We start from the raw sequence: 22,698 nt of genomic DNA, 5'->3' as shown, positions 1-22,698 counted from the left end.
TGAGCAAGTTTGCAGATGATACGAAAGTCGGTGGAGTTGTTGACAGTGAGGAAGGATGTGTCAGGTTACAGCGGGATATAGATAAGCTGCAGAGCTGGGCAGAAAGGTGGCAAATGGAGTTCAATGTGGGTAAGTGTGAGGTGATTCACTTTGGTATGAGTAACAAAAAGATGGGGTACTGGGCTAATGGTCGGATACTTGGTAGTGTGGATGAGCAGAGGGATCTTGGTGTCCATGTACACAGATGTCTGAAAGTTGCCACCCAGGTAAATAGTGCGGTGAAGAAGGCATATGGCATACTGGCTTTTATTGGTAGAGGAATTGAGTTCTGGAGTCCTGAGGTCATGTTGCAGTTGTATAAGACTCTGGTGCGGCCGCATCTGGAGTATTGCGTGCAGTTTTGGTCGCCATACTATAGGAAGGATGTGGAGGCACTGGAACGGGTGCAGAGGAGGTTTACCAGGATGTTGCCTGGTATGGTAGGAAGATCCTATGAGGAAAGGCTGAGGCACTTGGGGCTGTTTTCATTAGAGAAAAGAAGGTTTAGGGGTGACTTGATAGAGGTGTACAAGATGATTAGGGGTTTAGATAGGGTTGACCATGAGCACCTTTTTCCACGTATGGAGTCAGCTATTACGAGGGGGCATAGCTTTAAATTAAGGGGTGGTAGGTATAGGACAGATGTTAGGGGTAGATTCTTTACTCAGCGAGTCGTGAGTTCATGGAATGCCCTGCCAGTAGCAGTGGTGGACTCTCCCTCTTTATGGGCATTTATGGGCATTGGATAGGCATTTGGAGGATAGTGGACTAGTGTAGGTTAGGTGGGCTTGGATTGGCGCAACATCGAGGGCCAAAGGGCCTGTATTGCGCTGTATTTTTCTATGTTCTATATATACTTTAAAAATACATATCATTTATAATAAAATGCAATTGTTGTAATGTTTTTGCGAGGTTTTGCTGTGCAACCCAAGTTTGTTTCTATTTTGGATAGTTGATGATGTTGTAAAGTATTAAGTGATGTACTTGGAGCCTTTAAAACACAGCGAAATAGTTTGAGGGAAATTGGGCACCAAGTGAGAATTTGGACAAGGTGGTTCGACGGACATTGAGTGGGGCCGTGGAAGGTTTTGAATTTGGGAGAGATGCAAGCTAGGCGGTTTGAAAAGAGGAACAGCTTATTGAATAGTCTAGAATCGGAACGAACAGTGAACATTACACAGCAGTTTTACGTCTTTGGGTCTCCCAAGAACACAGAAAGAAAAATAAATCTTTATGATGTTTGTACTCAGCGAGGTCCTAAAATAGTGAGTGTGGATTTGATATCCTAAAATTACTTCAATTTGACATTTACCTAGTTGTAGAGGTGGGGTGTAAGCAGTGGCCTGGATTTTCTGACCTGACCTGTCTGTGGTAAGAGGTCCCGGAGGAGAATAATGCAGGATGTTGGGAGGGAAGTGACCAGGGCCTCAAACTGACTTGTGCGTCCATCGGTTATCTACATGCCTCAAATCTTCAAACAAATGGAAAGCATACCTGGGGGAGGGGGAAGATGGTGGGCCTTGGGAACTCCCCCGGTGTGATTCGGGATATCAGAGTTTGGTTAAAAGCTGCTGAGGGGAGAAAACGGTTGCCTGGCAAGCACGGCCTGGAGTCTGCGTGCTGCCGTCAGTTGAAGAACCAATGGAAACGCACATTATTTGAGACCTCCACCAATGAACGGGCGGGTGATGGAGCTTGCCCTCTGGCACCTGGGCGGGGAGAGAGAAAGCTGCAGTTGGAAACGCTAAGGGCAGGGGCTTTCAGTGGCAAGTCTTGAATGTATAGTCTCTTCTGATCTAGTCGTTCATCAACCTATTTGGACATGTTATGACACATCTCCACGACCATCATGTCCTGAGGTGGGACTTGAACCTGATCTTGTGGTCTAGAGGTAGGGACGTTACTTCTGAGTCAGCATCCTCGAATACCAGAATGTTCTTTTAACTAACCTCGATATGTTATGGCACACTTCCACGGCAGGTGGGACTCGAACCGAGACCCCCTCATACCGTATATGATAAATTTCATTCCCTGTCATATTCATCATATTTAACTCCATAATCCTCCAGTCCACCTCTCTTACCCTTTGACCCACTATTCAACATATCTTGATTTCCTTTTCATTTGCTCACTACTTCTACCCCCCCCCACACCAAAAAATTGTCAAGAAACTAGAGGAGTTTCCTGCCTGTTTTCCCCTTCAATCCACTTCCCATCCCTCCAACTCGATACATTTGTTCACAATTGTATGATAAAATCAGTTTGAACTGAAGAAAAAGTATTTACTTTTCCCTTTATGTATCTCTTTGCCCATCCCTCGCCACATCTGCCCTTACTGTTTCGCTCTGACGTTTGTTTCAAAATTTCAACTTTAAAGCAATGATCTTAATTTCAGAAATCCATCTAATCCAATTTACTCCAGTATTAGCCAGTGCAACCGCTCTAATTAACTGTTTAAAACATGCAGGCTGAACATATATTCCGCTATTATTTTTCCCAACAATTTTAAAATTTCAGTCAATTCAGCTTTGTTCTTGCCCCATTAAGCCTGGCAGTTAATTATTTTTACACTGGATTAATCGATGTCATATTCTACCATCATCTTTAACCTTATGATTCAATGATTACCGCCCCCTTAATATTCACTCAATAAATACTTTTTCTTTTCTGTACACAGACCTCTTAATCTACTTGGCCCACCTCATTTCCAAGAACCAGCTCTAGCATTGCCTTTTTTGTTTGACTGGACACAACTGCAGTAGGAAATTCTCCCAAACACATCTAGGAACATTTGCCCTTTGCTACCATTATCCCAGACAATGTATTCAATTAAAATTCCCAATTATAACTGTGGTGTTTACACCTCTCTCTAATTTACTTGCAGATTTGTTTCTCCATATCCTTCCCACTAGGTGGTGATCTGTATATCACAGAGCAAAGTAATTCCACCCTTCTTATTCCTTGGGTCCAGTCAAATTGATTCTGACCTTGAACTCTTTGAAACATCCACATTTTCCAAAACTGCAATGCTCTCAACCAAAAATGTCACCCTTCTCCATTCCTCCTTCTATCCTTTTCTAAACTTCCTGTAACCAGGAACATTTAATATCTGGATCTGCCCTTAATATCTGGTTTTATTGCTGAAACATCATAATATCATTTGGCAATCTGTGTCTTAAGTTCCTTGCATTCCAGAACTGCATGAAGAAGCTTTTTCTCATCTCACTTTTGCTAGTTTGGCCATTGCTTTAAATCTATGCGCTGTTGTTCTTGATCCTTATATGAAGGGGAACAGTTTCTTCCTATCCACTCTGTCCAGATTCCTCATGATTTTGAATACCTCTATCAAATCTACTCTCATTCTTCTCCTTTGCAAGGAAAACAATCCCAAAATATCAAATCTATCTTCACATAACTAACAAACTCCTCATACGTGGAAGTATTCTCTTGAATCTTTTCTGCAATTTCTCCAAATCCTTCATTCTGCTCAATTCTCTGCTGGTTGGAGTCATACCTGGCATATCAGAATATGGTCGTGGTTGTTGAAGATCAGTTTTCTCAATCCCAGGACATCTCTGCAGGAGTTTCTCAGGGGAGTGTCATAGATCCAACCATCTTCAGCTGCTTCATCAATGACCTTCCCTCCATCATAAGGTCAGAAGTGGGGATGTTTGCCGATGAATGCACAATGTTCAGCACCATTCACGACTCAAATGCAGTCCATATCCAAATGCAATAAAACCTGGACAATATCCAGGCTTGGGCTGACAAGTGGCAAGTAACATTCATGCCACACAAATGACCATCTCCAACAAGAAAGAATCTAATCATTGACCTTTGATATTTGATGGTATTACCATCACTAAATCCCTCACTATCAATAACCTGGGGGTTAAAATTGACCAGAAACTGATATGGACTTGCTAATGTATTATAAGTACATTAACTACAAGAACACGTCAGATGCTTGAAATACTGTGGCGAATAACTCACCTCCTGACTCCCCACAGCCTGTTCACCATCTACAAGGCACAAATCAGGAGTGTGATGGAATATTTGTCACTTGCCTGGATGGGTGCAGAAATTTGCCAAAGACCCTCAGACAGCACCTTCCAAACTCAACTACTTCCATCAGGACAAGGGCAGAAGATAATTGGGAACACCGCCTCCTGTAAGTGCCCTCCAAGCCACTTACTATCCTGAGGGCATTATGGGTCGACCTAAAGCACATGGACCGCAGTGGTTCATGAAGGCAGCTCACCACCATCTTCTCAAGGGGCAACTAGGACAAGCATTATATGCTGGCCCAGCCAGTGATGACCATATCATATGAACGAACAATAAAAATAACGCCCAAGATATGCTTTACTAACTGTTCTCTCAATATGTTCAGTCAACGTTAATATTTTTTAAAAATTTAACCTATTTTTCTAATCAACTTGTTCAGATATGTTATTACACACCTCTGGAGCAGCTGTCTGGAATGTTACCTCACTACTTAAAGAAGGCAACATTGTAGATGCAACTATGTGTACCAGTGTGTGCCAGTAACTTGGTTTTAAAACTGCAAATATCTACTAACACCGTTTCCTTGGTTTAAAGCAGTATACTTTCCCATATTTAGTACATAATCAAGAAACAAAAGTGTTCTTTACAATTTGCCTTGAGAGAATTTTGGAATTCCTTTTTTCTCATACTCCGTCTTTGCTTCTCCTGTGTTTTCTCTCACCTTCCCTTTTGAAAATTCTGTATTCCGCCTGATGCTCAATTATATCTTCCACCTGACTTCTATCATAAGCAGACTTTTCTTCTTTATCTTAGCTTCTGGCTTTGTTTGCCCTACCTTTACCTCAAGTGAATATATCTTGATTGTGCCTGAACCATCTCTTATCTGAAGGTATCCCATTCTTCAACGACCACTTTTCTAACAAACCTTTGACTCAAATTTACTCAGCCCAGATCCATTGTTCCTCCAATAAATTATTTTTGCTCCAGGTTGCTCTTTGAACTTTTCCACAGCCATCCAAAATCTTCTTATACAATGATCATTGTTCTCTCAATGTTCACCCATTGACACTTGATCTACTTGACCACATTCCTAAGAAGCAGGTCTAGCAGTGTCTCCTTTCTCATTGAACTGGACACTTACTGCTATAGAAAGTTCTGCTGAGCATACTTTAGAAACACTTGCCCATTTCTGCCCTTTAATTATCTGAATATAGACTGGGATAGTAGTAATGTGTCCCATTATAGCTTTTGCATCTCTCTAATTTCTTTACAAATGTGTTCCTGTACATCATCCCTGCTAATTGGTAACCTATAACCTCCATTGAGCAATGTAATTGCACATATTTTTATGTACCTTGAATCCTCTGAGACATATTCTTCCTCCAGCACTGCAATGCTCTCCTTCCTCAACACCACCACCCTTCCCCATTTTTCCTTTTCCTACATTTCTAAGCACCTGGTATCCAGGAATGTTCAACACCAGTTTTTGCCCTTCAAACCAGATTTCCATATGCAGTTTAATCCCTTGAGCCCGTTCTGCCATTCAAATAGGTTTTGACTGATGTTTCTCAACCCTGCTTACCCATATTTGATCTGTATCCTTTCATATCCTTCCAGGTCAACAATCTAAATACCTTAATCTCCAAAGCTCACACAGGATAGGAGTCTGAAAATCTATTACTTGTTCCAACAGTTTTGAACAACTTGTAATGGCCCAGAATATGAAACTTTGTTTTGTCAGTAGTCAGCTAAACTGCTAAGCAGAATACCACTGGTCCTACACTTGAAAGGCACTAGTCTGTTTGTGCCACAGGAACAATTCATGCATGCACGTGCAATGCCTCTCATTTATCTGATCCTATTGTGTATGTTTATTACAGCTTTCAGAAATGAAGGGCTAAGCCTTTAGGTTCTTAAAAAAACATTCATTGACGTGATGTTGGTGTCACTGGCTAGGCCAACATTTTTTTTCCCCATCCCTAGCTGCCCATAAGATGATGGTTCTGGTGAGCTATTGTCTTGAACTGTTGCAGTCTTGTGTGATATAGGGACACCCACAATGCTGTTCGGAACCAACTTCCAGGATTTTGACCCAGCAATGCTGAAGGAATATCCAAGTCAGGGTGGTGAGTGGCTCAGAGAGGAGCTTGCAGGGGGTGGTGTTTGTCCTTCTAAATGGTAGTGGTTGTGCGCTTAGAAAGTGCCGACTCAGGAACTTTGCTGAATTTCTGCAGTGCATCTTCAAGATGGAGAGAGTGAATGTTTGTTGATATGGTGGCAACCCACAGGTTGCTTTGTTCTGGGTGGTGTTAAACCTGAAGCGTTGTTGGAGCTGCACCTATCCAGCAACTGCAACTAAAAATTCTGATGCATCCTTGGAGATGAAGCTTGTTTTTTGCTGCACCCTAAAGCCTTTCAAAACACAGACTTATACTGCTGCAGCAACGCCAGTGCATTGCAGCTCACCAGTCTCTTTGATTTCCTTTACAATGCTCTGTTCCCTTAGATGGGGCGTCCATGATTGTAGTTTTTCTGGTGTGCATAAGGGCAGTGTCTCTCTCAAGCTTTATGTGCTACTGTGAACTAAGGTTGTTTTCCCCTTCAGCATTTTCTTTGTTCTTTTCATTCAGTTTTCCTTTTTTTCAGAAAGTGATGTCATCATTGAATAATTCTTGGTCCTCATCTCCGGATGAAACTGAAAGTTCCAAGCTTCTCAGAAAATCGAAGGAGTCACCGTTCATTCCATTTGGTATGAATCTCTCTGAGGCATAAAACAGTATCATCTATTACAGGGGTGTCTCAGTATTAGCTCTTTCACGTGTACAGGATGTAGCTGAGCTGGAAGGTTCATTTCCAGACGTTTCGTCACCCTACTAGGTAACATCCTCAGTGGGCCTCCGGGCGAAGCACTGCTGCTGATTCCTGCTTTCTATTTATATGTTTGGGTTTCTTTGGGTTGGTGATGCCATTTCCTGTTCTTTTTCTCAGGGGGTGGTAAATGGGATCCAAGTCAATGTGTTTGTTGGTGGCATTCCAACCGGAACTCTATGCTTCTAGGAATTCTCGTGTGTGTCTCTGTTTGGCTTGTCCTAGGATGGATGTGTTGTTCCGGTCGAAGTGGTGTCCTTCCTTATCTGTATGTAAGGATACTAGTGAGAGGGTCATGTCATTTTGTGGCTAGTTGATGTTCATGTATCCTGGTGGCTAATTTTCTGCCTGTTTGTCCAATGTAGTGTTTGTTAAAGTCCTTGCATGGTATTTTGTAAATGACATTAGTTTTGCTTGTTGTCTGTGTAGGGTCTTTCAAGTTCATTAGCTGCTGTTTTAGTGTGTTGGTGGGTTTGTGGGTTACCATGATGCCAAGGGATCTGAGTAGTCTGGCAGTCATTTCCATGATGCCTTTGTAGGGGAGAGTGGCTAGGGTTTCTGGACGTGTTTTGTCTACTTGTTTGGATTTGTTGCTGAGATATCGGCGGACTGTGTTCATTGGGTACCCATTCTTTTTGAATACACGGTATAGGTGATTTTCCTCTGCTCTGTGTGGTTCCTCTATGCTGCAGTGTGTGGTGGCTTGTTGAAATAATGTTCTGATGCAGCTTCGTTTGTGGATGTTGGGATGATTGCTTCACCTGGAGGCCCACTGAAGATGTTACCTAGTCGGGTGACGAAATGTCTGGAAATGAACCTTCCAGCTCAGCAAGCAAACCTACATCCAGAACCTCAACCTGAGCTACAAATCTTCTCAAAACTCGCTTTACGTATACAGTATGCAGTGGGTAACAGGGAATGATTCACTCCCAACTGGTATAGTATGGTCTGTGTGTGTGCAAGTATTATGTCCTGTACGAACACGGGTCGACCCGCTCAGTTAACTAGATGGCTGTTTTGTGATGCCGAGTAATGCCAACACCAGTTGTTCAATTTCTGCACTGGCTGAGGTTGCCATGAAGGACTCTCCTCCTCAACCTCACCCCTTGCCTGAGGTGTCATGACCTTCAGGCTAAAACACCACCAGTTATCTCTCTCTAATGAGAGGGCAGCTCTATGGCCCTCTTGGACTATGGCAGATTTACCTTTTATATATACACTACACTGTGGGTAAAAGAGAATGATTCACTCCCGTCTGGTACAGTACATGCAGGGTGTGTCTCAGTTTCAGCTCCTGTACATGTACGCTATACTGTGAATAGATGGGTATGATTTACTCCTGTCTGGTACCGTATGATGTGTCTGTGTTAGTTCCTGTAAGATATAGAGTACTCGGGTAAACAGGATGGAATCATTTCGCCTGGTAGAGTATGTGTCTCTGTCTCAGCTCCTGCACATGTACAGTGCACAGTGGAGAAAAGAGAGCGGTTCATTCTCACCGGGTGCTGTAGTCACTAATTGCTTGTGTCAGTGGCTATATGTGCATGATATGCAGAAAAGATTTATGAGGGATTATTATGTTGCGTTTAAAGAGAAAGTGCAACTGGTAAGCAGAAGCCTCATTAAATAATCAAGAGAATTTATTGAATTCCTAGAAGGAGTTTCACATTTCACATTCACCTTGGTTAATGAAGCAGATCTCCCATCTGAAGCAGGCCAGATCTGCTTTATGGGGCCTTGAAAGTTGGGTTATTCTATCTGTATTCTGGTGATCATTTTCCCTCTTCAAGCGTCCTCAAATTAGTGCAATAATCACTGTCTTTAGGAACCCTAAACCAGAGAGGACAATTCCTCCAATTCAGTCCCTGTAGGACATTGAGTCATAGAGATGTACAGCACGGAAACAGACCCTTCGGTCCAACTTGCCCATGCCGACCAGATATCCCAACCCAATATAATCCCACCTGCCAGCACCCGGCCAATTTCTCTCCAAACCCTTCCGTGGGCGGCACGGTGGCACAGTGGTTAGCACTGCTGCCTCACAGCGCCTGAGACCTGGGTTCAATTCCCGCCTCAGGCGACTGACTGTGTGGAGTTTGCACGTTCTCCCCGTGTCTGCGTGGGTTTCCTCCGGGTGCTCCGGTTTCCTCCCACAGTCCAAAGATGTGCAGGCCAGGTGAATTGGCCATGCTAAATTGCCCATAGTGTTAGGTAAGTGGTAAATGTAGATGTAGGGGTATGGGTGGGTTACGCTTCGGTGGGGCGGTGTGGACTTGTTGGGCCGAAGGGCCTGTTTCCACACTGTAAGTAATCTAATCTAATCTAATCTAATCTAATATTCATATGCCCATTCAGATGCCTTTTAAATGTTGCAATTGTACCAGCCTCCACCGCTTCCTCTGGCAGCTCATTCCATACACATACCACCCTCTGCGTGAAAAAGTTGCCCCTTAGGTCTCTTTTATATCTTTCCCCTCTCACCCTAAACCTATCCCCTCTAGTTCTGGACTCCCTGACCCCAGGGAAAATACTTTGCCTATTTACCCTATCCGTGCCCCTCATAATTTTGTAAATCTCTATAAGGTCACCCTCTCAGCCTCCAATGTTCCAGGGAAAACAGCCCCAGCCTGTTCAAGCATGATCTGTCTCTTGAAAAGGTAGATTGAATCTTCATTACTGGTTTATTCCATACTGTTCAGTTTACTGTTTGGAGTTAGTGGTTAGTCACTGTGGCTTTCCAATTATTGAGGTCAGACTAATTGATCCAAGATCTGTGACTCCCCATTGATTTTTGCAGTTTCCAGCCTGGGTTTGTTATTCTTGGGTATGACTTTCCCTTAACCATGTACCATCCTCGTCTTTATCCTCTCCAAAGCCTTTCTGTCTCTCTGTTTCCCCCTAATATCCCTCTTAAACACAACGTTTTTTTGTTTCCCCCATTACCAAATCACCCATGGAGCCTTGATGTTTCTCCTAGAGTGCCAAACATTTTTCACCTGGGGTCTAATTAATATATAGGTGTAGGCTAACTTCCTGGCTTTTTAAAATCTGCCTCTATCTATAAATCCCAGTATCCTATATGCTTTATCACATAGCTATATTCACCTTTTCTGGTATCTGTATTTTATATCAACACCATCAGGTTCTTTTAATAATTTACATTTAACATATATTGACTGCTCATTTTCCCAACCAAAATGTATTCTGTCACACTTTGCATTGAACTCCATTTGCCTGCATCTTCCAGCAGCTTGTCCTCTTGAAGTCTATTACTGTCCGCCTGCCATCTGAAAATTTCAAAATGCACCCTGTGACCTGCTCCCCCACAACCAAGTCTGAAAAAGCCTATCTTGTATCAATGCTGATATTGCCCCCCTTCTATCACAAAGTTCAATGTATATTATTAAAAGCCTTTTGAGAATCCAGAGACATAATATCAACTGCACTGTCCTCATTGACCCTGTCTGTAACCTTATCAAAAACTCAATCAAGTTCCTCAAGCTTGATTTACTCATAACAGATCTTTGCTGGCTTTTCTTTATTAATCCATGATTGTACGAGCGGTTGTTGTTTCTTAAAGTTTCCCTACCACTGCTGTTATCTAAATTAAACTCCATCTGCCACTCCTCAGCCCATTGGCCCATCTGATCAAGATTCCTTTGTACTTTAAGATAACCTTCTTCATTATATAATCTGCAAATTTACTAACCATGTTTCCTATTTTCTCATCCAAATTGTTTATATAAATGACAAAGAAAACAGCCCCAGCACGGATCCCTGCGCCAGTCACAGTTCTCCAATCTGAAAAACAAACCTCGACCACCACCACCTGTCTCATCCTGCCAAGTCAATTCTGTATCCAGTTGGCTAGCTCTCCCTGGATCCCATGTGATTTAACTTTACTAACCAGTCTACCATCTGGAACCTTGTTGAAGGCTTTGCTAAAATCCACATAGACAATGTCTACCACTCTGCTCTCATCTATTCTCTTAGTCACGTCTTCAAAAACTTTATTCAAGCTTGTGATACACTATTTCCCATGCACAAAGCCATGCTAATTATCCCTAAGCAGTCCTTGCCTCTCCAAATACGTGTACAGAGGAATCTCGATTATCTGGCATTCGATTATCCAAATATTGGATTGTCCGACAAGATCTCAAGGTCCCGATGCTTGGCTAAACTATATTATCCCAAATTTGATTAACCAAACAAAATAGTGTCCACTCGTGTCCTTCAGATAATCGAGGTTCCTCAGAATCCTTTCTCTCAGAATCCCTCTGACTTACCCACACCGACGTCAGGTACACCGGTCTGTAGTTCCCTGGCTTTTTTTTGCAGCCTTTCTTAAATAAACAATAGCCACCCTCCATTCTTTCATCACCTCACCTGTAGCTGTCGGTGATACAAATATCTGTGCTAAGGGTCCCACAATTCCTTCCCTATCTTCCCACAATGTCCTGGGATACTCTTGATCAGGTCCCCGTGATTTATCTATCTGTATGTCTTTTAAGACCTCCAGCACAACCTCTTGTGCAATGTGGATTGTTTTTAAGACATCCCTGCTTATTTCCCCAAGTTCGCTAGCTTCCATGTCTTTCTCCACAGTAAATACTGACGCAAAATATTCACTTAGTATCTCATTCATCTCCTGTGGTTCCACACATAGGTGGCCTTGTTGATCTTTAAGGGGCCTTATTCTCTCTCTTGTTGCTGTTTTGCTCTTAATGTACTTTTTCTTTAGAATATTTGCAGTTCTCCAGCTCTCTGGCTTACCTGAGTGTCTATTGGAAAATTGTGGCCATAATGTCTGTAGCTTCTACCCCTTAACAAGCTAGGATCCCTTCCATCCAGACTGGGTAACTTATCACCTTTAACTACAATCAGCCTTTCTGGTACCGCCTCTTCATCTATTTTTATCCCATCTGGTATCTCAGCGCCCTCCTCTTCCTTGGTAAACAATGATATAATGTACTTGGCATCGGTAGATTTCCATTTTGGACCCTATTCCGCCCCAGCACTCCCCTGAAAACCTTTTAAGGTGCCTTTGGATTACCTTTTCTATCAGCTGCTGTTTTGTGCTGTCTCTTTGTCCCTCTCACTTGCTTTTATATTTCTGAATAGTTGTGTTCAATAGACAATAGGTGCAGGAGTAGGCCATTCTGCCCTTCGAGCCTGCACCACCATTCAATATGATCATGGCTGATCATCCTTAATCAGTATCCTGTTCCTGCCTTATCTCCATAACCCTTGATTCCACTATCCTTGAGAGTTCTATCCAACTCTTTCTTAAATGAATCCAGAGACTGGGCCTCCACTGCCCTCTGGGGCAGAGCATTCCACACAGCCACCACACTCTGGGTAAAGAAGTTTCTCCTCATCTCTGTCCTAAATGGTCTACCCCGTATTTTTAAGCTGTGTCCTCTGGTTCGGCACTCACCCATCAGCGGAAACATGTTTCCTGCCTCCAGAGTGTCCAACTCAGCTTGGTTCCTCCTCCTATTATCAAACTAATATTGGTCATATGTCATTTTTTTCCCCCTGCCTCATCCTTCTGTAACTCCATCATCCAGGGAGCTCTGTTTGTCCACCTATTTTGAATCTGAACCGTCGCTTCTTTAAAGCTTCCCCATTACCTGATTACAAGATTGTTCGGCTGTCGTTGGTTCCAAATTTACCCAGGCTACATCCTTCCTCAATTCATTAAAATTAGTTTTGCTCTCATTCAGTATTATTTTATTTCTAGATTGCCTTCCTCATAACTATTCCAAGCTGATGACATTTGTGATCACAATTCCAGGGGAGCTGCACAACTGTATCATTCTGCTCTTGAGCCAGTTCATTCCTGAAGATCAGATCATCAAATAGAAAACTCACTGATCTTGAACATTCTCCTGAATATGTTTAGAATTCTCCCTCAGCACTATATTCAATATTGGGTAGTTAAAGTTTTGTATTATCACTTTTCTATACTTTATTATTATAAAAGGCATTCAATACCGTTCCACAGGGAATTAGTTTAGCTCAGTTGGCTGGATTGTTGATTTACAGAGCGGTGTGACGCCAACAGTGTGGGTTCAATTCCCATCACGAGTTTGAGGTTACCATGAAGGACCCTCCTTCTCAAACTGTTTCCTTGCCTGAGGTCTGGTGGCCCTCAGGTTAAATTACCACCAGTCACTTCTCTCTAATGAGAGAGCAGCCCCTATGCTCTGGTTAGACTATGGCGACACAACAACAACTGTTCCACAAAGCAGACTTGTGAGCAAAGTTAGAGCTTAGCGAGTTTTGAGAAGATTTGTAGCTCAGGTTGAGATTTTGGATGTAGGTTTGCTCACTGAACTGCAAGGTTCATTTCCCAAATGTTTTGTCACCCTATTAAATAACATCTTCAGTGGGCCTCCAGGCGAAGCAAAGAACAGGAAATGACATCACTACTGGAAATGATGTCACCAACCCAAAGAAACCCAAACATATAAATAGAAAGCAGAAATTATCAGCAGTGCTTCGCCAGAGGCTCACTGAAGATGTTACCTAGTAGGGTGATGAAACATCTGGAAATGAACCTTCCAGCTCAGTGAGCAAACCTCCAAAAGTTAGAGGTTATACAATAAAGGGGACATCAGTAATGTGTATACAAAATTGACTGACATAGTAACCACAGAGTAACATATAAAGGACATTTCTGGGGCTTGAGTCAGATTTGTTGTGGAGTTCTCTAGGGGTCAGTATTAGAATTTCTACAGTGTGGAAACAGGCCCTTCAGCCCAACAAGTCCACACTGACCCTCCAAAGAGTATCCCATCCAGACCCATTACCCTACATTCCCCTTACTAATGCACCTAACCTATACATCCCTGAACATTGTGGACAATTTAGCATGGCCATTTCACCTAACTTGCACATCTTTAGACAGTGGGAGGAAACCAGAGCACTTGGAGGAATCCCACGCAGATGCGGGGAGAATGTGCAAACTCCACACAGACAGTCACCCGAGGCCGGAATCGAACCCTGGTTCATGGCGCTGTGAGGCAGCAGTGCTAACTGAGCCACCATGCCACCCCTTGAGATCCTTGCTTTTCCTGATACATATTAATGATCTGGACCTTGGTATACGGAGGACAATTTCAAAGTTTGCAGATGATACAAAACTTAGAAGCATTGTAAACTATGAGTAGGACAGTGTAGAGCTCTGAAAGAACATTGGCAGGTTGGTGTAGTGGACAGATTGGTGGCAGTTGAATGCAGAGAAGTGAGAGTTGATTCATTTTAATATGTAGAACATGGAGAGGCAGTATAAAGTTAGGGGTACAATTCTAAAATGGGTGCAGGAACATAGTGACCTCGATGTATATGTTTAGGTCATGAATGGTGGCAGGGCAGGACTAGAGTATGGTCAATAAAGCATGAAGTATCAAGAGCAAGGAGGTCATATTGAACCTGTATAAGTCACTAGTTAGATCTCAACTGGAGCACTGTGTATAGTTTTGGGCACTATGCTGATCACGTGAGCGTGCACTGAAGCGATTTACAAGAATGGTTCCAGGAATGAGAAATTTCAGTGAGGAGGATAGATTGAAGAAATTGGGACAGTTCTCCTTTGGAGAGGAGGCAGGTGGTGGTGGTGGTTGGGGGTTGGCGGGGGGGGGGGAGGAGGAGGAGGAGGAGGAGGAGGAGATAGGGAGAAACTGTTCCTGTTTGCAAAATGATCGAGAATGAGAGAACACAGATTTAAGGTTATTTACAAAAGAAGTAAATGCAAAATGTGAGAAACTTCACATGATGAGTGGTTTATGGATGCATTGCCTGGAGGTATGATAGAGGTAGATTCAATTGAGGCAAGAGAGCATTGGATGATTAAATAGAAACAACACAGAGGTATGGGGAAAATGCAGGAGGATGGTACTATGTCTGAATGTTTCTTTAGAGAGCTGGGGCAAACAGGATGGGCCAAAAGGCTGCCTTCTGCACTATAATGTTTCTCTAGTTCGCTGGTTCATGCACCTCCCAGTAACTTCCTTGCATATTGTTCCTCAACTCCAACCAAATAGATTTTGTCTTTGGACCTCAAGAACTCTGTTTCTAACATGGCAACAGTTTTCTTCATCCAGGCTGTGATTCCATCTCCTTTTCTTTCTTCCATCTCTTGCCTGAATACTTTGCACCCAGGAATGGTGAGCATCCAACCCTCCCTTTTTGATTGAACCAGTTCTCCATTATCAGCACTGCATCATGGTCCCACATGGCAATTTGTGCTTGCAAATCACCAATATTGTTAACATGCACTCCAACTCTAACTTGGACCTCTTCATACTTTCACTGAACCCATTTAATTCTGTATTATTTCTCACTTAGTCTCCAAGCCCTCTATTTCTATTGTGGAATATTATGACTTGGTGACTTAATCCCTTGATGAATTAGTTTGTTCTCACCTCTGTACCTGCATGTGAGAATATTAGTCCCAACTCTGTTCAGGTTCAACCTGTCCATGTTGAACACATTCTTGCTGTCACAGACTGGTCTCTGAAATCTAAAGCTCTTTCTCCTTGGAGTATCATGAGTTAGGTCTGACCATGTCATATGCAAATTGAAGTATACCAGTACATCATCACAAGAAGTGATGCAATATCACATGGTCTTTCACTTGCAGCCTCATAACAAGATGTAAAGTATTTCTTAACTGAAGTTTATGCTTTTGTTTTTGTAGGGTTACCTCTAAATATTCTTTAGAAGCACAGTGAGACGTGCATCATGTTTCTGGCCATGCATAGCCTGGTGTATCATCATATTTCTACTCTTGTTAGCATGTCACTGGGTAATAAGCCATATATTACATTTGTGATCCTGCTTTTAAAGTTCCTCCCCAATTCTTTAAATTCTTGACTAGAACAGTTCTATCCTCTTCTTCCCTGCATCATTGATCATGATGTGGATTGGGAAGTCTGCATCTGTGTGCGCACGGTGGAAGGTAGGATGTGTGTGCTGAATATTGTGGGTGAGAGGGGGTCGGCTGATCTTGCTCCAGTGCTTGCTTATGTCTGCTAATTTGCAGTGATTTTATTTGACTTAGGCATAGCGGGATGTCTTGCTATCGTGGCGTTGGGCTTTCACAAGCTACGCAAAACCAAGCAGAAAATGTCGTTGTATCTGATCCATATGAGGGTGGCTGCACAGGGCTTTCTGGTGGGAGTGATGACTTTGGGTAAGAGATAAACACTCATTAAATTATTTCCTACACTGCCATAAAATGTCTGTCACCAATATTCCAAGGAGGAGAGTCTTATAATTTGAGCAATATTTCAGGAGCGAGACATTTCCAAAAACATTTTTCTTTCAGATCAGATCTTTATTTCCTTTTGTTTGGAGCAATGATTTTAAATTGTCCACAAGAAGCATACTTTGTGAAATACTGGGCTGTATGTGGTACTTTTCCCTATGCTATGCTTTGGACTTCATAGCCAGCTGAGCAGCTAGAAAAGTGAGCTGTTCCTAGACTGTCATTAGTGGCTGATCGGCCACTCTTCGCTTCAAACTTCTAAGTGTCCAGTTGTTTAAACATCTTATTTATTTATTTATTTCCTTACCTGTTTCTCTTACGTGACAAAGTCAAGTTGTTCAGGTTTTCTGAATGGTGTGAGCAGCCAGGGGATATTTCCTCTTCTGAGAGAGAGGATATGTTTGCACAGCAGGTTGGATGGTGCCTGTGATGAAAAGGATCAAGTATCTCAGATTTGTAGGGGGGGGAAGAAAGAGAGGGGGGGTGGGGGGGGGGGGAGGGGGGGGAGGGAGGGAGGTAGGTAGTTTACATCTGGGGCCTAAGGATGGGGTGTACCGGAATGGGGGTGCGAGTACTCGATCTGGGGGAGGGGGAGAGTATATAGAGACCAAATGTTGCTGGAGGGAATCTTTATATGGTCTGTGGATTAGAGGGGAGCATATAGGTGTGCTCTGGGCATTAGTAGGTGCTATGCGTGTGTGATTTCTACAAATGGGATTTGAGGGCGGAAGGTGGGAGCAATATGTGAGAGGTCCAGGGGATGGTTGGGGGGGGTGGAGTTTGATTCACATTTATGTTTTTCTAAATCTCTTCACCGATTTTCATTGCAATTTGGGGTTCCACTCCTTGGCTGTTCCCTCTCCATTCCTAGCCTGTTTGTACAAGCTGGCACTCCACCCAGTCTCCCTATCCCAAGGACAGAGGTTAATTGGAGCTCATTATGAATTCCCAGCCCTAGGATCTTGATACTGCACTGGGAATTGTCTTTTTTTCATAGAGTCAGTGTCAGAGCTCAGATACGGGAGAGTAGATCTGTAGAAATAGGATGTCAGTCTTTCAAGTAGACATGGGAGAACGTGAGTTGGTGGCTGGATGATTGGGCTCCCAAACAGTGTCCAGGTGTCTCATCTGCTTCAAACTAACTGTTCATTATTCACAATTACTGTGGCATCAAAGCATCTTTTAATTTTTACAGTTAATTCAGTTTCCACGTCATTAAATTTAGTAGCATCCTCTTCCTTTTTTCCCTTTTCCAACTGATTTCAATTTCAGCATTGTTTGTAAAGCTGGGCATTTAGTGAACCCCTCCTGTCCTTTTCTCTGCTGATATCTCAGATATTGGCTACCCTGACACTTTCCCCAAGGATCCATTTTTAATTTGAGATTTAACCATGTGGGCTTGCAAGCCCCACCAGTGCTGTCTTGACTTTCCAAATTTCTGAACTGGTCTCCTTGCTGATATCCCCCTTCCCAGTTCTTGTAAACTGAGGTCAATGGCAAGACTCCAATCATTCCCTACCTGTCACCATCAAGTTCAGCAGAGATTGCGAGATGATAACTGGGATTGTAAGTTTGCAAACTGAGGCAACAATGAGCTAAACTCCTAATGCAAAAGAACAGTGGTGACCCAGTAATGTTGAAATTTCAATCTTTTGCAGGTGTTGCCTACTCTATGTACAATGATCACATCAGGAACCCTCGGCAAAAATAACAACCCTCTGCAAAAGTGAGTTTAGGTTTTGGACAGTAGTTGGGCCTGGGAGCATGACTTGTTTAACTGATCTGCCATGGATTTTAGAAGCACGTTATATGCCTCATGTTGAGGCTGGATGCGGACAGTGCAGTTTGTTTTCATTAACGTAACTTTAAGGATTTAATAAAGTTTTCTTCCTAAGACTGTGGACCTGCATTGGGTCTTCTAATTCCTGAAAAGCACTAGCTGTTGGGAGATACACCAAACTTTCTGTAAATTGTCTAAGATTCCTCTTTGGGGGAAAGTGCAGTTTGAGAGACTGCAGAGGGTTACTTAGTTTGCTGCTGACAGAGCTGTCAACGTTTGGTGTTTTGTCCTGTTTTTGGATCTGCTCATTGCCACATAACTCCCACTCTTGCTGTCCAGAAGTCCTCTGCTGTGGCGGCTTGGAGCTGTAGGTACTGCACCTTAGTTTTGCTATCTCCTGCGCTGTGTTTCTTGCTGACAGTTAGTCGGCAGTGGCTAATCTTTGTGCGTACCCACTGACTGTAGACTCTTTGTAACATCAGCCAACTTCACTCCTACGTCAGCTGATCTGCTGAAACGTTCATTCATACCTTTGTTAACTCGAGACTTGATTGTTTCAATGCAGTCCTGGGGGAGATGTGGTAATGTCACTGGACTGGTAATCCAGAGGGACAAGAGTTCAATTTCCGCCATGGCAGCTGGTGGGAATTTAAATAATAAATCTGATATTGTACAGGACATTGGTAAAGACTCTTCTGGAATACTGTGTCCAGTTCTGGTCGCCTAGTTATCAAAAGGCTATTATTAAACTGGAGAGGGTTCAGAAGAGATTTACTAGGATGTTGCTGGGTATGGACGGTTTGAGTTAGAAAGAAAGGCTGGATAGGTTGGGATATTTTTCAATGGAACATAGGTTGAGAGGTGACCTTATACAAGTTTATAAAAGCATGAGGGGTATAGATCGGGTTAATGGTAGGTGCCCTTTCCCTAAGATAAGGGCTTTCAACACTAAGGGGGCATTTTTTAAGGTGAGAGGAGGGACATTTAAACAGATGAGGGCAAACCTTTTAGAGTTTTGTTTGTGTGTGGAGTGAACTTCCGAAGGAAGTGATGGATGTGGGCACAGTTACAACATTTAAAAGCTATTTGGATGGATACACGAATAGGAAAGGTTTGAAAGGATATCGGTCAGGAGCAGATAGTTTAATTTGGGATTATGTCAGCATGGACTGGTTGGACCAAAGGGCCTGTTTCCATGCTGTATGACTAACTCTATAAGTCTCAATAATGGTCAGGAAACTATCAACAATTGCTGTAAAAACCCATCTTGTTCACTTATGTCCTTTGGGAAAGGAAGTCTATCTTAGTTATCTGGTCTGTCCTACATGTGACTACCAACAGCAATATAATGACTCTTACTTTTTAAAAACATTCATTCACAGGGTGTGTGTGTTGCTGGCTAGGCTAACGTTTATTGCCCATCTGCTAATTGCCCAGAGGGTAATTAAGAATCAACCACATTGCTGTGGCTCTGGAGTCATATGTAGACTTGGACTAGTTAAGAATGGCCGATTTCCTTCCCTTCAGGGCATTAGTGAACCAAATGAATTGTTATTACAATGAGCAGTGATTACATGGGCACCATTAGGGCAGCTTTGTATTCAATTCAAGTTTTACTATTTGCCACAGAGGGTTTTGAATCTCTGTGTCCAGAACCTTAGCTGGATTTGGTAATCTTAGAACCATAGAATCCCTACAGTTTGGAAATGGACCATTTGGTCCAACGACTCCACACCGACTCTCCGAAGAATAACCCACCTGGGCCTATTCCCCTACCCTATTATGCTACATTTACCTCAAACTAATGCACCCAAACACACATCCCTGAACACTATGGGGCAATTTAGCATAGCCAATTCACCTAACCTGCACATCTTTGGATTGCGGGAGGAATCCGGAGCACTCGGAGGAAAGTCACGCAAACACGGGGAGAATGTTGCAAAGTCCACAGTCACCCGAGGCTGGAATTGAACCCGGGTCCCTGGTGCTATGAGGCAGCAGTGCTAACCACTGAAGCCACCGTGCTGCCCTAGTAACATTAACATTACCGCTGTGCCACTATCACCATCTGAAATGACCTAGCAAGCCACTTTGGGCAACTAAGAATGGGGAAACAGATGCTGGCCTTGCCAGAGATGCTTGCATCCCATGATAGAATTAAAACAAAAACTCCTGATCGCCCTCTCATCTTCTGCCCCTCCATTGCAAGCTCTTCTGCCCATGTACCAAGTCTCGTTCAGTCAAAGTGCTGCATCATTAGCCTAAAGCTGCAGAGTCCTCAAGTTCTGGAATTTCCTCCCTATCTCTCTCTGCACTCCAGACACTCCTGAAAGCCTACTGCTTTGACCAAGCGTTTGGTCATTTGCCGAAATATTTCCTGATGCAACTTGTTAGGTTGACTGTGCTGAAAGCAACCCATGACAGGGCCTGGAGTGTGGGGATGGGTAAAGAACATGGAAGAGGGTGCTCAGACTGTACAATTATTGAACTTGATATTAAGTCCTGGAGGCTGCAGGGTTTGTGTTATGACAAGGGGTAACCCCCGCCCCCCCCCCCCCCCCGCCAATTTAAACCAGCAACACAGAAATAATTCAACCCGTGTTGTAATCTGTTACAATTCGAGAGGCCAAGAACTATCCCAAAGGTCACTATTTAAGGTAAAAATTAACAACTTTATTTTGTTTTTAAAGTCTAATAGAGAATAATTAACTAACAACTATTTACAGCTCCTTTCTCTAACCTATCTTTTATTTTCCCTTCTACAATTCTGGTCCGATTAAAACCCCCAATTAAGATCTACAAAAAATTTCAAATTTCAAAACTAGCCAGTTGTCGAATCTTCTCTTTGTATCTTCCTCTGTAGATTTGCTCTCCAGGTCGGTATTGATCTTTTTTCATGTGCTAACTCCTTCTCCAACCAGTTACCTCTGAGAGTTCTTACTTGCAGCCTACACCTGTTGGTCTTTTGGCAGTTCTCCCCCCAATTGTTCAATTTTTCCTGGTCTTATACCCCAAAGCATCAGATCATTTCATTGGTTTTAATATTGTCAAAACACCAAATTCAAACTTGATTGGAGTTTAGTATCGTGGGGCATAACTTAAACTAAATTTGTTTTTGTCTCATAGCAACCCAAATACTTCTAGCGGCTGGACCAAATATTACATTGTAAATTCGCCAGCACTCTGTGTGCTTGCTAAGTCCTTCAATTCTCTTAAAGGTACAGTGCTCCTTACACTTTCATACAGTCCCCAAGTAGAAAATAAGATGCTGATCCTCCAGCTTGCTGCCCAAGTCAGAAATGTTGGCCAGGGAACGTGGTGGTGTGTTGAAGTAACAGGTAACTGGAAGCTCGGGCAGTTTTCTATGGCCAAGATGTAGATGTTCCAAAAAGCGGTCACCCAGTCTGCCTAGTATAGAGGAGACTACATGAGCAGCAAATATAGTAAACTAGATTGAATGGAGTGCAGGTAAGTCACTCTTCAGCTGGAAGGTGTGTCTTGCGCCTTAGATAGTGAGGAATGAGGAGGTAAATAAGCAAGTGTTAAATCTTCTGCGATTGCATGGGGAGCAGCAGTGAGCCAGGGTGTCCTGGAGGGTATGGTCCCTGCTTTGTGGAACACCAAGCAATCTGACAACTTCATACTCCGTAGAGGAGTAAAGGGAGGTGATGGTGAGAAAGAGCTGAGTGTAGGTAGTGAGAACTGGCATTGTGATTTTGGATGATGATGCTGAAATGCAGCATATGAATGAGAATTAAGAGGAACCAAGGATAGATCCGTGGGGAGCACTCAAGATAATGGTGCAGGAGCAGGAAGAGAAGCCGGTATAAGTGATTCTGTGGCAATGATTAGTAGACAAAAATGGGGCCAGGTGATAGCAGTGCCATCAGCTGGACAACAGTGGAGAGGGGTTGGAGGAGAATGGTGTCCCTGCAGCCTTTGATTGAGTGACCTGTTGAGAAGGATGAGGAGAAAAAGTTTACCTTTGTCACAAGTGTGACTTTGATAAAAGCCATTTGGGACAGTGTTGGGACTGGAAATCTTACTGGAGAAATTCAAGCATGGAATTCTGGGAACGATGGGAACAGATTTAAGGTGATGGAGTCGTACAGCACTGACACAGGCCCTTCAGTCCAACCCATCTGCACCAACCAGACATCCCAATCTGACTTAGTCTCATTTGCCAGGACATGGCCCATATCTCTCTCAACCCCTCCTATATATCCATCCAGATGCCTTTTAAATGTTGTAGTTGTACCAGCCTTCACCACCACCTCTGGCAGCTCATTCCATGCACGTGCCACTCTGCGTGAAAAAGTTGCCCCTCGGGTCCTTTTAAAATCTTTCCTCTTTCACCTTCAACCTATGCCCTCTAGTTTTGGACTCCCCCACCCTAGGAAAAAGACCTTGGCTACTCACCCAATCCATGCCCTTCATGATTTTATAAACCTCTACAAGGTCACTCCGAAGACCCAGGGAAAAAAAACCCAGTCTAATCAGCCTCTCGCTATAGCTCATCTGGGTGGGTTACTCTTCGGAGGGTTGGTGTAGACTTGTTGGACCTGAGGGCCTATTTCCATACTGTAGGGAATCTAATCTAATCCCAGCAATTTTCTTGTAAATCTTTTCTGCACTTTCTCAAGTTTAATAATATCCTTCCTGTAGCAAGGTGATCAGAACTGTACACAGTATTCCAAAAGTGGCCTCACCAATGTCCTGTACAACCACA

General features: G+C 43.1%; 1 protein-coding gene across 3 annotated transcripts in view; it reads left to right on the top strand.

Annotated features, from left to right (window-relative positions):
* Window positions 1–1,776: 1,776 nt before the first annotated feature.
* LOC140471231 (HIG1 domain family member 1C-like) overlaps window positions 1,777–22,698 on the top strand; it is a 119,539-nt gene continuing 98,617 nt past the window's right edge. The window contains exons 1-4 of one of the 3 annotated variants that reach the window (XM_072567178.1): window positions 1,777–1,930; window positions 6,698–6,796; window positions 15,983–16,114; window positions 17,848–17,915. In XM_072567178.1, the coding sequence (XP_072423279.1) occupies window positions 1,867–1,930; window positions 6,698–6,796; window positions 15,983–16,114; window positions 17,848–17,900 (348 nt within the window). In that variant the 5' untranslated portion in view covers window positions 1,777–1,866 and the 3' untranslated portion in view covers window positions 17,901–17,915. Of the gene's footprint in view, window positions 1,931–6,693; window positions 6,797–15,982; window positions 16,115–17,847; window positions 18,091–22,698 lie in introns of those variants that run through there. The other 2 variants (XM_072567177.1, XM_072567179.1) reach the window with 2 other exon arrangements.

This window comes from Chiloscyllium punctatum, chromosome X (genome assembly GCF_047496795.1).
Source record: "Chiloscyllium punctatum isolate Juve2018m chromosome X, sChiPun1.3, whole genome shotgun sequence".
In the NCBI taxonomy this organism is placed as follows: domain Eukaryota; kingdom Metazoa; phylum Chordata; class Chondrichthyes; order Orectolobiformes; family Hemiscylliidae; genus Chiloscyllium; species Chiloscyllium punctatum.
Note: the sequence above shows the minus strand (reverse complement) of the source record. Positions and strands in the feature narration are given on the sequence as shown.